Source organism: Mauremys reevesii, linkage group 5 (genome assembly GCF_016161935.1).
Source record: "Mauremys reevesii isolate NIE-2019 linkage group 5, ASM1616193v1, whole genome shotgun sequence".
In the NCBI taxonomy this organism is placed as follows: Eukaryota; Metazoa; Chordata; order Testudines; family Geoemydidae; genus Mauremys; species Mauremys reevesii.
Window position 1 is genome coordinate 114,040,799 of NC_052627.1, and position 15,394 is coordinate 114,056,192.

General features: G+C 41.5%; 1 protein-coding gene across 5 annotated transcripts in view; it reads right to left on the reverse strand.

Annotated features, from left to right (window-relative positions):
- CRMP1 (collapsin response mediator protein 1) overlaps positions 1-15,394 on the reverse strand; it is a 64,268-nt gene that overhangs the window by 25,281 nt on the left and 23,593 nt on the right. For all 5 annotated transcript variants that reach the window (XM_039541172.1, XM_039541175.1, XM_039541174.1 and 2 more), the window contains 4 exons: positions 10,743-10,927; positions 8,002-8,166; positions 4,383-4,444; positions 2,524-2,604 (listed from right to left, as the gene is read on the reverse strand). In XM_039541172.1, coding sequence (XP_039397106.1) covers positions 2,524-2,604; positions 4,383-4,444; positions 8,002-8,166; positions 10,743-10,927 — 493 coding nt within the window. The remainder of the gene's footprint in view (positions 1-2,523; positions 2,605-4,382; positions 4,445-8,001; positions 8,167-10,742; positions 10,928-15,394) is intronic.

A 15,394-nucleotide genomic window follows, 5' to 3' on the forward strand; every position in this document is an offset into this window, starting at 1 on the left:
AACTAGATGCCTTCTAACCCCACTAAAAATGCAACCCCTTGGTGTTATATTACTACTTAATCTTAAGAATGGATATTCCAAGTATTCATTGCTCAGTCAGCTGATGTTTGTCAGCAAAATGTTGTGCCAAAGCTTCCTATGAAGGGACATGTGGGCAATCCTTATGATTTCATATAAAGATCATGCAAAGGGTGTTTTTTGGAGTAAACTTTCTGATCAGAAAAAGGTGATGGATTAATCGGACCTGCAGACACAGCAAAAGCTTTCTCACACAGAGCTATTAATGCCCCACAAATCCTGACCTGCCTCACCCTTAGGTCTCTAATGATCAGAGTTGGCCAGATGTAATGATTCTGTGATATAGACAAATGTCCTCTAGAGACAGGGATGAAATTACCTAACATGTTTTCATATGTAACCTAATGAATATTTGATCCCAGGTCTCTGGGGGTGAAAAGCTAACGTACTACCAACCTACTCCAACAAGAATCGTTTAGATTACACACATAGATTTGTGTCTTCACTATACTGGGTGACAAATGGACAATCCATCATGACTATATAGCTAAATCCACTATACTAACCAGACTGTGTCCATGAGACACATTTGGGTTAGAAAACCAAAATATTTTGCATATATATTTAAAAATAATTTTAAATAAAATGCACTTGTCACCTATGCATGCAGGATGCTGCAGACAATTAAAATAAATACATAATATGAAAGAAGCGGGACGACAAAGAATAGCATCATTTAAAAATAGGCTAGTCACATCCAGAAGATGGCAGAATGAAGCAGACAGAATGACAAAATTATCCACTGTAAGAGGATTCAATAGTGTTAATAAACTAGGACATGAGTTTGAGGAGATAAACATTTGGGTTTACATACTGGTTAGTCATTCAAGCATCCACCATAAGCAGCTTTCTTTCCACCACCAGTATCTTGCTGTAGAATATAACTCATGTTTTTTTAAACTTCCTTCCTCCTTTCCCTACCTCTAATCTTTTGTCTATCTGCATGTTCTATGGTTTGTCTATTAGAGATGATCAACAAATTTTATGCAACACTTTTCCATCAGAACTCATTTTAATTGAAATGTTTCATGGAAATGTGTTGATTTTGATACATTTTTTCCAAAATGTAGTGTTTCAGTACTGTAATTTTGATTCATATTGTTTTGACTTTTATATTGTACTAAAATATTGAGCTTATTATACTTATATCCATTATAATTTAATTTAATAGAAAAGTTGAAAGAAAAATGTTTTGGGGGTTTGAATCACATTTTTTTTCCATTTAGCAGGAAATTTCAGCCTTTTTTTCCCCAAATTGGAATGATTATTTTCCCTGAAAATGTTGGGATTTCCCATGGAAGAGAAATTCCACTTCCTGATCACTTCTAATATCTATTGTAATTAGATACATGCAGGCAAATCCCTGAGCCCATGTGAAGCTTCCTTGAAGTCAATGGGACTCCACACAAACACAGGGCTCCTCTGATGCATATCCCATTGTAGGATCAGGGCCTTACATTGTTAATTCTTCAGGGCAGGGGCCATATTTTTTAAATCACTGTAATGTGTCATGTTATGACCATATATATATATATATTAAAGAAAATAATAATCCTGTCACCACAACCTCTTCATTTTGAGTCTATGGATGAACGCCTGGAAATCAATGGGAGTTCAGCCACTGACTTCACTCTGACCAGGATTTCACCCTCCATCTGCTGTCCTACAAATCACTGCTGTGGCATCCTTTGCTACTGGGACAGCTGTACACCACTAGGCCATGGTTTCCTGGAGGGGCACATCTCGTATCTCAGAGGACATTTTAAAGGGACACAGTATTTGAATGTTCTTAACTTGACTAATTTCCAGATTCAGAGAGAGCTCCCTTTCAAGAGCATGGACTAATTTATTTTTAATCACTTTTTAGAAAGCTTTATAGGGTTGGGTTTTTTGTTCCCTTTGTAGATGTTTATAAGGGTCTTTTCAGCAAAGAAGGATGAACAGGTCTGAGAGCAACACCATCAAATGTGCTTGGGCCCATAGCTTTACCCCCCTTGCACACACTGACTTCTTCAGCAGCAGCAATACTGGAGTAAGGCCTCCCAGCTCCTCAACCGCTCCCCAGTATCTTCACGGGATTCTTCCTGTTGCTTGTCCACCCAACTGCCACTGCTCAATTCACTGACCTAATTCTTGCCTCCCCGTGTCCCTCCCACTGAGGCCCCTTCTTTTATTCCCTAGGCCCACCAGGGAGCAGTCAGGAGTATCACCTTACAGCCTGCACGCTGCATCATTACACACACGGAATTCTATACTGGTATTCCCACCAATGGTTTATCATTACAACAAATTAGATTCCGCATGGAAGCTTTACTAGGTAGTCTCTGTTTTCCCACCAATACTTTCTCTGATTGTTGTACTAGCAGACAAGTTTCCCTTCTCCCCTGTCACATGAAACATATTCTGTCTCTAAGGGAAACAGGAGAAGAAATTCGACTCACTCACCTGAGCTATCAAATCTCCATTTTCAGCATGGACCATGATTACAGCTCCAAGCCCTTTCAGAAACGTAAAAGCTTCATAAAGCTGGAAGTGGTACAAAGAGGGGCATGTTACTGAATAAGAGTAATATGTTACTTATTTCACAAACACTTCTCCTCATATTTTAAATCATATTTTTATGTGCCCTTGCCCAAGTGTTCAGCCACCACCAGCCCCATATACAGTCCCTGCTAGGACCTCTGTGGCTGCTAGCTATTCCATGTCCCCACTCTCCACACCAGCAAGTCACAGAGCACCTGCATATGGAGTGGTGCAGCAGCTGTACTCCTGAGAAACTATGTGCCACCTATAGGCAAAGTGTCTCCCTGAGGCAGCTATGCACCTCCTCCAACACAGGCATGTGTCTCGTGAGAGTTCTCTGGTCTGTAGTTTGAGTACAGGCAGCTAACTAAATAAATAGATATAAAAAAGCTTCCATGAGTGAACAAGGAATAGGTCCACTAAATTGGAAGAGCAGTTAAGCTATGGACACTTTTAGTATAGCTACAATACCCATATGTTCCCTTAAGTATACACTTCGTGCATGTTTCTGTAAGTGTGGGCACAGTTTCAATCTCATGAACGTCTTTCATTTACAGCTAAAGAATTCTATTGTTTTCTCTCATGGGCTTCCATGTTAGTTGCTTTCCAACATTCAAAAATAATCCCTACAAAAGAGAAGCAATGGATTCTATTCCTAACACGTGGGCTTTTCAAAAGCACCTACGGGAGTTTAGGGACTGCCACTGAAAGTCAATGGGACTTCTATTCCTAATGCCTGTAAGCACTTTTGAAAACCCCACCCTCCATTTTCTGTATTTGGTCTCACTAAGTAATACTGGGAGCCCAGTTTTCAAACTTGGGCACCTAAACTTAAGGTATCCGGTCTTCAACTGAGTTACTCAAGCAACTACTCAGTGGGCTTGGGGCACATGAGCACTGATCTGAGCATCCAAATGTGGAAATGGGCACTCTGCTTTAGCCATTCAAGTTTGGATACTGGATCCCTTGGCCCCTTCTCCACCTTTTCTTAATATGTTTTGCTGTAATTAATTCCATCAAGAAGTTGGACTTGGCATGCACCTCTTCTCAAGAGGATGTTGTTACATTAGAAAGTTCAATGAAAACCACATGAATTGGAGGTGTAACAACAGTTGTTTAAGAGAAAAGGAAAGAGCTCTGGAAATAAGTGGGAATGAAGCATTTGCTCAACTGAATAAACAAACATTATTATTACTAACAGATGCTAATGTCCAATTACAATGATCTGCTGTCTGTGAATTAGAAAGCTGAAGAGGTTGGATCTATAACAAGTGCTATACAAACAAGCTCATTGTAATCTCCAACTCCAACAACTGAATACAAGAACATGCTTTCCCAAAGAACATGCTTTAGCAATTTGCAGTGAGTGAGAAACAGGTGGGATTTCAAAAGCTATGTCACTTTTAATATTGCCACTAGTGTATCATCTTTTTCCCCGCCCCCGACTCAGACTGAATGTTCCAAAGCCAACAAGTGAGGATATAAATCCAGGGCAAAATCTTGAGGGGTGTCTGCTACTTCCACTGAGCCTGATACCGTGAAACACTAGTCACCTCTTTGCAAGGTGCTGAGTGCCATGTGCTCTCAAGAGCCTCCATGGAAAATACAGATGCTCAGCATCTCTCAGGCTTTGGCCTCCAGAGAGACAAATTTCATATGTATGCATTTTCTCAAGTTCAGTTCAAAAGCAGCATGACTGTCTCAGGTAGCTCTAAACTTCTTAACTAATCAACTGAAAGGAGTTTACGTATCACAACAATGATAAGCATGCTGAAGAATACCTGACTGTCGGACATTTGGTAGAGATCTTTATAGGCCATGTAGACTTGAAAAGAATTAACACCTATTCAAAGACAAAGCACAAGAGAGTTGCAATGTTAAGTAGATTCTTAAAGTATTTTTGAATGTCTGTTTTGGAGGAAAAGCTTATTCAGGAAAATTGACACAGGATATTCACCTTGATTAAGTGATGACCCCATTTGCTGGGCCCCAATGTACAATTACTGCCCACCTCCCATTCCAGACTAGACCTGGAGCAAGCCAACTACCATTGCAATTGAGAGATATATGAGATATACATGTGTGACCAAAGAGATACATTAAGCCTGCCAAGGCAGAACCAATAGTCATTTCTTATCCAAGGGAACCCAACCAAAGATTAATTATAATCCTATGTGAGCATTCTCTGGACAGACAGGCTGAAAGATATACTCCTAACCAAGTAATGCAAATTCTCTGTTGCTACTTTCCTTTTTCTGTCTTAGGGCCAGACCCTGACCCATTGGCATCAGTATGTGTTTTGACCCCGTTTAAGTCAATGTTCCCCCTGAAATCAATACAATACTGTTTTCGCAGCTGAAAACAGATATGACTTAAGCTGCACTTTTCAGTTAGTAGATTGCCCGTATATCGGTGCTCAGAAACCAAGGTGCAGATTGGTAATGTGGCACCCATCTGGCTATGTGGCCATACAGGTCAGAGATCCTCCCTCAGCTGGTGTACATTGACCTAGTCAATGGAACTACATGGATTTACACCAGCTGAGGATCTGGCCCATTACTTATAAACGTAACTATGTAAACAAATACTTTTTCAAATGTGCCTGATGCCTTCTCTCATGAGACCCAGCAAGGTCCCATCACATGTTATGAAAGTGACATTTATGTCATGCTTATGAAATCCTGAAGATTGTCAAAGAAATGGGTAAAGCAATCTGTGGATCCACTTGGCCAGTATAGTACTTTCCTATGTGATTTCTTTACATCATATGTGACAGCCAAATAGATTCATGGGTTATGTAAATTGGCTGCTGAAATGGTTGCATCAGAGGAAGTTGTTTGCACCTTTATGAACAGTTGCTCCTGCAAAATTTTCAACCTCTCTAAAGCCAAAACCTCTTTGAATGAGCACTCTATTGATTTAGAACTGATTAACTGTCCAACTATGACGGGCCAATCTCATCAGCAGCTCTGAAAGCTCCCTGGCAATTCCTCCTGAGAGCATATTAGACAAACTCCAAGTTGAAATGTGATAACTAAGCATAGATTTACATTGATCACTTTGTCAGTCAATGTAAAATACATAATAGGATCTAGATCCTCAGTTGATGTCAATGGAGCAATGAAGATTCACATCAAGACAATTTATACCAGCTGAGAATCTGGCTTAGCTGTTTCCACTTTTCAGCAGATATTCTATATTAATTTTTAAAGCTCCTGCCATGTTGAAAAAAGTATACTATTTTATTTGTGCTTTACCTCCATGTCTCCTATCACAGCTGAGTAATTCACACTGACCAAGACACACTACAGCATCAGTGAGAACGAAGGTGACCTCCAAATGCTACACTTCTCAAGCAATCCACTTAGGACCCCATAATACATTCTGCTTTCTGGACCAATGAACAGATTCTTTCTTAGAGTAAATGCCCGGTCATATTTGTATTGAAAACTCAAAATTCTATACTGGAAGCAAAGTATTAACCCAGTTGTCTGCACACGGCTCTTAACGTAAGCCCTAAAGTACATACTAGAGCCATCTGTGAGCCAGCTCCTGAAAACAACAGCTAACCTTTGATACAAGCTGCAGTACACTTGCTTGATAGTAAATCCAGCTGAAACTAGATTTAAATCCACATGATCAAAGATGATAGCAGGAGCAGAGGACTGATTTGGCACTGTCAACAATGGCAAATGCTATCAGCCTGTAAAATCAGCCCTATTATAAAAAGCATTGTAAAATTAGCTACATTTTGCCCAAATTGTACATAATCCTGAAGATTAAAGACTTTAAAGGTTGACAGAATATTTTGTGGCCTAAAATCGGTTACACAGCAGGTGTACTTTTAAAGCTCCTATATTACTCCATCTATGTGGTTTCTGATTGAAAAACTGTCTACACAGAAAACAAGCTCTGCTTTGTTTGTATAGTTATACAGTACAGTTCTATTTAAATAGAGCTTCTCAGTTTTGGTCCATCATAACACTCTACAAAAGGACAAGGCTGCCTGGGGGGGGGCAAGAGGGGCAATTTGCCCCAGGCCCCGAGCCCCACAGGGGCCCCCACCAGAGTTTTTCGGGGCCCCTGGAGCGGGGTCCTTCACTCGCTCCGGGGGGGGAGGGCCCGGAAAACTCTCGCGGGGCCGGGCGCAGGATCTTCTTCTGCTCCCGGTCTTCGCCGGCGGGGGGTCCTTCCGCTCCCGGGCGGAAGGACCCCCCCGCTGGCGAATTACCGCCGAAGATGGAGCGGGACCCGCAGCCGAAGTGCAACCCGGTCTTCGGCGGTAATTCGGTGGTGGGGGGCCCTTCCGTTCCGGGACCCGCCGCCAAAGTGCCCCGAAGACCCGCGGCGGGGCCCCCCTCCCGCCGAATTACAGCCGAAGACCGGGCTGCACTTCGGCGGCGGGTCCGGCTTCGGCGGTAATTCAGCGGCGGGGGGGGGGGGCCCCGCCGCGGGTCTTCGGGGCACTTCGGCAGCGGGTCCCGGAACGGAAGGGCCCCCCACCGCCGAAGACCCCGGGCCCCCGGAATCCTCTGGGCGGCCCTGCAAAAGGACACTGCATGTATGTATTTGGCTTTCTGATACACACGAGTCAGCATATGTAGTCCAGATTATACTTTTAGCAATAAATACCTACTTGGTACCCAGAAACTCTGAGTGCACATGAACAAATGGGTAATGAACTATGTAAATGTGTGTTTTGTGGGCACAACTTAGGCACCTAGACCAAGATTTTTTTTAAAAAAGCGTCTAAAGTTATGCTATGAAATAAGTAACCTGATTTTCATAAGTACTGGGCCTCCACTGTCTTCCAGTGGGAGCTGCTGAGTGGTCAGCAGTTCTGAAAATCAGGTCACTACTGCAGATGCCTAAATGTGGATTTAGAATCCTAACTTTAGGCTCCACATTTTGAAAATCTTGGCCTTAATTTTGAAAATTAGCCATATATTTCCAAATCTCATGTCAAAACAGGTGAAGTGCCATGTGGCCCTGTTGTTCAAAGATGTATAGCCTATGACGACTGTCCAAGCACTCAAGGTTGGTCTCCTAATTTTGTTATCTTAATATAAGGCCTGCCTTGCACTTTGCAGAGAGTTATTTCCATCTGTCAAATGCTACCATTTTTATCAGATAACATTTCCCCTTGCTGATCTGAATTCTCCTCATCTGTACTGGCACATCTCTACTGCCTCTAATGGAGTTACTCCTGATTAATAGCTGTGCATGGAGTTTCAGGCCCACTTTACACAGGGGTAAATGAATGCAAAGGTTCATGGCCAGAGTATCTAATACCTATATGCCTCTTTTGTGGGAAATAACAGCACTATCTGGAGTACTTCAGAACTGAGCATTTGTACATTGCTTAGAGAAAATGAAAACATTTTATTTTCATTAACTAACCTTTATCTTGCACCAGGATATCCAGCTCTTCTCTGATCCCATCATACCAGCTATTGATATCCACATGGAGAGAGTAATCACAACAAGATTTGGTGTCAGCTGCCTCATGCCACTTTTCAAATGCGGTCAATAAACTCACCCCAGCTTCAGGGAGCACGTGATCAACTGAAATATAGATGAAGCACCTGTTACACAAATTGCACATATTTCCTATTCTGCAGTTTTAGTAATTATCTACAGTGAACCTGCAACAAAGCAGGATTTTTATTGGCACAGTGTAAATTGCAGGATGTGGGACAGCTACAGACCTCTCAAGTATTCCAGCTTTTGCAGAACATTCTGCATTGAAGATGAATCTAGCAACCTGTATTGCTATACCATCAAGTCAGGAAATGTTCCCCAGACATATATATGAGTGAGTGAGTGAGAGAGAGAGAGAGAGAGAGAGATCTAAATACCCTGTAGCTTAGTGAAGGTGCACGGAGCTGGTATGCAGGAGATCATGAATTCTGGTCTCTACTGACTGCCATTTACATTCCTCTGCACTTCATAACTCTCATTATTGACCAAGGCCTTATACCCTTTTCTAGAAGGTTGTCATGAATTAGCCCATTCTGCTTTACCAATACATTAATGAAGAGCTTTTCAGGCAGCATTGGGAACAGAACCCAGGGCTCCAAAATATGTCTTAACCATTCAGTCACGCTGGCTTTCACAATCAGTGTGATAATGACTGGGACTAATGATGCATGTAGAATTACTCATGTTTGCAGGGTTGGGTTCTACTTGAATAATGAAAACACAACAAGGTGTACTGTATCTTAACACATGCAAACCTTATGGTGTATTTCTGCATGTATAGAATGGAGCCTTCTACTGGGCATTTTTCAATTTTGAAAAAAGGAAAAAGCACATTAAGAAACTTCATGCTATTAATAAAGTAGAGTAATCCTTAAATTAAACAGTCCTAGCAGCTACATTAAATAAACAAAATAACTTTCAAAAGGAAAAGTACAGCTATTTAACTATTATCCAGAAATAAATCTGTTTTAACCTCTTCATTGATGCAAATGTACTGAATATAGCTGGCAGGTCCCACCTCATGTTCTTGATGCATTTGAACTTTCCATTGATTACAATAGAACAGCCATTTAAAACATCTACACAAACATGTACAGTGGAGTCCAGCAGAGAGACAGTTAGGAGAATGCTCTTCTGCCATCTTTACTGGAATATACTGTACAATATTATCCACCTGCTTAAAAGGGAATCTGCTTTTCCAATCCAGAGAGGATGGATATAAAAACCTATTTAGACTTTCTAAATAGGCTAAAAGATATGAGAGAACTTAATTGAAGAAAAATATACTAAAAAGCAACTCTTTCCACTATTAAAAAACAATAATGTATTATGTGCCTATTTCCATGGCCTTTTGCTGCATGACATACATGCAAAGCAAAGTATCATCCAGCAAAACTAGCCATCCCCCACCAACCACTCCCAACTCAAAGGGAGCAAAACTCCGTGAGGCAGCACAAGACAGCTTTGGCAATTTACCGCAGTTGAGGATCTGCCCCACATAATCTTAGTCCAAAGCCAAGCAAATGCTAGGCAGAAAAGATGAGGCTTGCTCAGCAATCTGATGCACAAAGGACGAGTTTAACAGCCAGGAACCCCTTACCAGAACATCCTGCTTCCAGGCTGTAGCTGTAAGCAGGCTTCCCACCTCCCTGGTCTCATATCTGATTTCTTATACCACTATTTTATTATTTTCCAAATGTTTACCAGTATCTGATATTACACTGTAAGCATAACAGTTTATTAGAATTGTTGCTTTGCGTTGTTACTGCATTGTATAAACTGATAAAAAAAATCAGTGATAGCAAGTATAGTAAATCTCATGCTTGTTATGGGAGAGAAATCCAGGATACACATGTAGAGCTGGCTTGACATAAATAACTTCCAAATCACGCCCACTAAGAAATAAGGCAAGGCGAATGGATAGTTAAGTTGTATATAGGGTCTTGAAAATCAGTATGCTGGAGTCAGGATGTCTGTGCTAGCTAACATAAGCAGCTACACCCTAACGTTAGGGACAACTGACGAGATAAATCTCAAATTAAAGAACAAGTTCCCACATGAACAGCACATGGAGAGAGCATGCTGGATTGGTTCCTGCAAAGTAACCAAGCCAACCCAAAAATGTGTGATGTAATGTATAGCAAATGCAATGGAATCTGCAAATGTATATAAAGGAAGAGGTTTTCTCTGTAACTTTGGATGTGTGGTACGCTCTATACTCACCTCCTATACTTGAGTCTGATCAACTCAACAAAGCTTTGCTGTTTGCCAGATAAAGGAAAGTAAGTGACAAAATCTGGAGTCGAACTGAGTGTTTTGGTTCTCAGAGAACTGGATGAAATGTTCTCCCAGAAGCAGACATGGTGCTCTGGGTAGAAAAAGTTTCAGAGGGAATCCCAACAACACTACCCTAGCTACAGCTGCTTTTTCTAAGGGTAACCTCATTTTCTGTTGATCCCGGTAAAGTTGTCTACTGTAATCAGTGGAGATTCCACCTCACAAGACCCAGACATTGATCTGATCTTAAATGACTTCTGAAAACAGCTGTGTAGAATATAGACACAGATAAACCCAGTGAACATCATGTGAACTGAAAACAGCAGGTTGCGCTCAGCCCCAAGACAGTTAGATTTGAGAGGTGAGAGTGTTTTAGTACTTACTGATCATGGTGGTACCGCCTGCTAGAGCTGCTTTTGTGCCTTGATAGAAGTCATCAACAGCGGTCATTCCTTGGTAGGGCTTTTGTAGGTAAGTATTGACATCGATTCCCCCAGGGATAACCATACGTCCATTAGCCTCAATGGTCTTTACTCCACCAGGAACAATCAAATTCTCTCCTATTTGTCTAAACAGCAGGAAAAGCACAAGGAAATTCGCAGACAAAAACTAAATTAAGACAGAATCAAGGTTGAGAACGCATATCAGTAATTTTGTATTATTAATATTTTTATTACCATCTATTACAGGGAAGTTGCAATTATTTCAAAACCAAACACTATAAACCCAAGACATTCAAAACTAAGACTGAACTTAAAAGAAATTCAATTCATTTTAAGGTATGAAAATGCACAGTTAGGGCACCGAAACAAACTCTAGTCACAGTTTCTTCAAACTTCTCCTACAGTTAAAACTCAATCTTGTGCATAGGCTATATTTCAATATATATGAATTAAAGGTCTTGTAATTCCCCTTGCAATTCTTCTTAACTGAAAGCTTCTTCTTCAGTAGAAATCTCAACCCTGTCTTACGGTGACACCATGCAAAATCAATACAATCATGAGGAAGGCATTTTAGTGTTTGTGGACTCCACTTAGATTAAAATTGATTTTTAAAAACGTGTTAGATTTCAAAAATTGTTAACCCCTCCTGGGGACACGACAGGGCAAAGTTAAGGTTCTATGGGAACCATAAACCTGCATTTCCGCACCTCAGCTTGCTTGGATTTGTTTTTTTGGTTAACGTTAACTGTGAACTTCCTGGGCTTATACCACTTTGTTTTAGGATAATTACCACACCCCTGTAATGTAGTTTCCCCTAAATTACTGATACATACTCTTAACCCTAATTCCCTTTCAATATAGATTTTCTGTGGGATAAGATAATATTTACGTGCATGTATATATGTACTCATCCCAGACACATATAGATCCTGAGTTTATTTTGCGCAACATTAAAACACAATAGCTACCCATGAAGTGAAACTTGGCAACTGTTTAACAGCCTGTAGCAACAATTTAGGATGGGAAATGAGTATAACTATTAATTATACCCAGGGGAAACTACTAGTAATTACTCAAACTGGAATTTGGCCAAACAACCAGAGTTCAAAAAGAACCACAAGAAATCAACAGCTCATTTTTACATCTCATCCAAAGGACTCCAGATCCAACAGCACAGTGTCCCATACTACAGTGGGGCACAGGTCCCAGTTCTAGTCTAAGGGAAGAGCACCAGTTTCTGAATTAACCACACTGCCTCCTTCAATATCTGGAATTTTGCTCAAAATCTCCATTCCAAGCACTAACCAAGCTTAGCTAGTGAGATCTGATGCTAGCTCAGCTTGAGGCCATATAGCTGTGTGTGTAAATGCCCAATAGTCACCCAAATGTTGCATTACACTGGGAGGTACGCTGTAACATGCTCACAACTATGATAAATATTAATGTAGCTAATTACAGAGTGAAAAATAGGTAGGGAATTAGTACAGATGCATGAATGCAAGCAGACCAGCACAACAGGTTACACAAAAGGGACTTAAGATGCTTCGGGATTCTTCAAATTTGAATTGCAAAGAAATATCACAAGGTACTCAACAAATGAAAATAGAGGGAAGATAATCAGCTTGTTTAAATCAGCATTTCTCCATTGTTTGCAGTGGAACTAAGTCAATTTACACCAGATGATCATTCGTCCCTAACATAATCAGAGCTACATTGCTTTCTCTGTGCAGTGTTTGTATGGCAAAGAGATTTGAGAATGGAAAAAAGAACTAAGATCCATCTCCTTTAAATTCTACTTTGAAACAAAAATAACATTCCAAAGACTACCTGTGAACACTGAAAAACAAGAAAACTAAAAAATAAAAGTAAGCTGGTTTTATTTCCCCCATAAAAATATCATCTTTTCAGACCCTGGTTCAACAAAGCACCTAAGCACATGCTTTGCTGAAAAAGGATGGGCTTTGAGATGTGCTTAAAGTTAAGCATTTAAAACACATGCTTAAGTCCCGCTGAAGTCCAAGAGTGTTATGCATGTGTAGAAGTGCTTTGCTGAACCAGGGCCTGAGCCATTTTCCCCATTGCAGAGCATCAGCTTCCTCAACACAGCTGCACTCCATTACTGTATGTTGAAGTGAAAGGATTTCACTACACTTGGCTGGGGCGGATAGCAAGGTGGTTTCTCACTTCTAGTGTTGCCAGCCAGGTTAAGCCTGCTGGAAGAAGGCTGATCCTCATTGGCATTGCTCAGTGGTTTTTATTCTGTTCCTCTAGAATGCTGAGCAAGAGGTGGTGTGGCAGGCTTCTTGGACAGTTCATTTTGGAATAATATTTGTATGCTAATGGGAAAGTGGGGTCATTTAGTCGCTGCTTACAAGTGAGAGAGAAAGTGAATGATGCTGATAGTTGTATTCTAGCTACCATGCAAATGCCCCCAGATACCATTTGATGCACCAGTAAGCATTAGCAACTTACAAGATTCCTCCTCTCAAACAGGTGTCATGATCTATAATTTCCTGTGAACAAAGCAAGTTGACTAGGGCATAATGTAGAGGCCCCAATCCTGAATCCACTTACTCACATGCTTAAATTTATGCACGTGAGAAATCCCCATTGAGCTCGGTGCGGTTACTCAGATTTGTAAACAAAGAACAAAGGGTGGGATCCACGCAGGTACTTAGGCACCTAAGTCCCATTTTTAGGAGCCCAAGTCCTGTTTTTAGGCACCACTGGTGATCCACAAAACACCCACCTGGCTGCTGCCTAACCCTGTAGGTGCCTATGTTTTTTTCCTCTGGTATAGAGCCTCATTCTAGGCAGCCTCTCTCTAGGCCTGAGCATGTGCACTCATGATAAGCACCCAGAGGCTTATCTCCTGCCTAAACCCCACAGGATTCACAGACTGGGGGAGACTAGTGTTTGGCTGCCCAAGTCATGCACAGGGGTGCAATCCTGTAAGCAGCTTCCGAGCATGCCTACTGGATTAGGCCCCTCAGACAAGTCAACACAGAACAGCTGCAGGAGCAAGGCCTCCCTTGTAATCGTTAACCCAGTGGTTAGGGTACTCACTCAGGATGTGGGAGACCCCTGATCCAAGCCCCCACCCCTTGAGGGGGAGAAGGGATATGAACAGGAATCTGCCACCTCTTAGCTGAGTGCCCTAGGCACATGGCGATAGAATCGTTCTAAGTGGTTCTGTGGCCCACGTCATACTTAAGAATGCCATTGTTTAATTAAAATGGAACAACTTCAGTAGGAGAGATTGAGGGAGCCCCACATCCGAATACTCCATAGCCTTATAGTTGGGGCACTTACCTGAAAGGTGGCAGAGCCTTGTTCAAATGCTTTCTCTCCTACGGAGGAGCAGGGACATGAACCAAGGGTTTCCCACATCCTGGGTGAGTACCCTACCACTGAGCTAAAGACTATAAGGGACATCCTTGTCCTCCTCCCCTCCCCCAAGCTGTTTTGTTGAATGTCCCACATGCATCTTAGGTGGCCAAGTTCTTATCTTCCCCTAGTTTGTGGATCACTAGCAGAGCTAGGCACCTCCCTGCAGCCCAAACTTAGGCACTTATCTCCCTGAGAGGGGCAGGGCTTACATAAGAACATAAGAAAGGCCGTACCGGGTCAGACCAAAGGTCCATCTAGCCCAGTATCTGTCTACCGACAGTGGCCAATGCCAGGTGCCCCAGAGGGAGTGAACCTAACAGGCAATGATCAAGTGATCTCTCTCCTGCCATCCATCTCCATCCTCTGACGAACAGAGGCTAGGGACACCATTCTTACCCATCCTGGCTAATAGCCATTTATGGACTTAGCCACCATGAATTTATCCAGTTCCCTTTTAAACATTGTTATAGTCCTAGCCTTCACAACCTCCTCAGGTAAGGAGTTCCACAAGTTGACTGTGCGTGAAGAACTTCCTTTTATTTGTTTTAAACCTGCTGCCTATTAATTTCATTTGGTGACCTCTAGTTCTTGTATTATGGGAATAAGTAAATAACTTTTCCTTATCCACTTTCTCAACATCACTCATGATTTTATATACCTCTATCATGTCCTCCCTTAGTCTTCTCTTTTCCAAGCTGAAGAGTCCTAGCCTCTTTAATCTTTCCTCGTATGGGACCCTCTCTAAACCCCTAATCATTTTAGTTGCCCTTTTCTGAACCTTTTCTAGTGCTAGAATATCTTTTTTGAGGTGAGGAGACCACATCTGTACACAGTATTCGAGATGTGGGCGTACCATGGATTTATATAAGGGCAATAATATATTCTCAGTCTTATTCTCTATCCCCTTTTTAATGATACCTAACATCCTGTTTGCTTTTTTGACCGCCTCTGCACACTGCGTGGACATCTTTAGAGAACTATCCACGATGACGCCAAGACCTTTTTCCTGACTCGTTGTAGCTAAATTAGCCCCCATCATGTTATATGTATAGTTGGGGTTATTTTTTCCAATGTGCATTACTTTACATTTATCCACATTAAATTTCATTTGCCATTTTGTTGCCCAATCACTTAGTTTTGAGAGATCTTTTTGAAGTTCTTCACAATCTGCTTTGGTCTTAACTATCTTGAGTAGTTTAGTA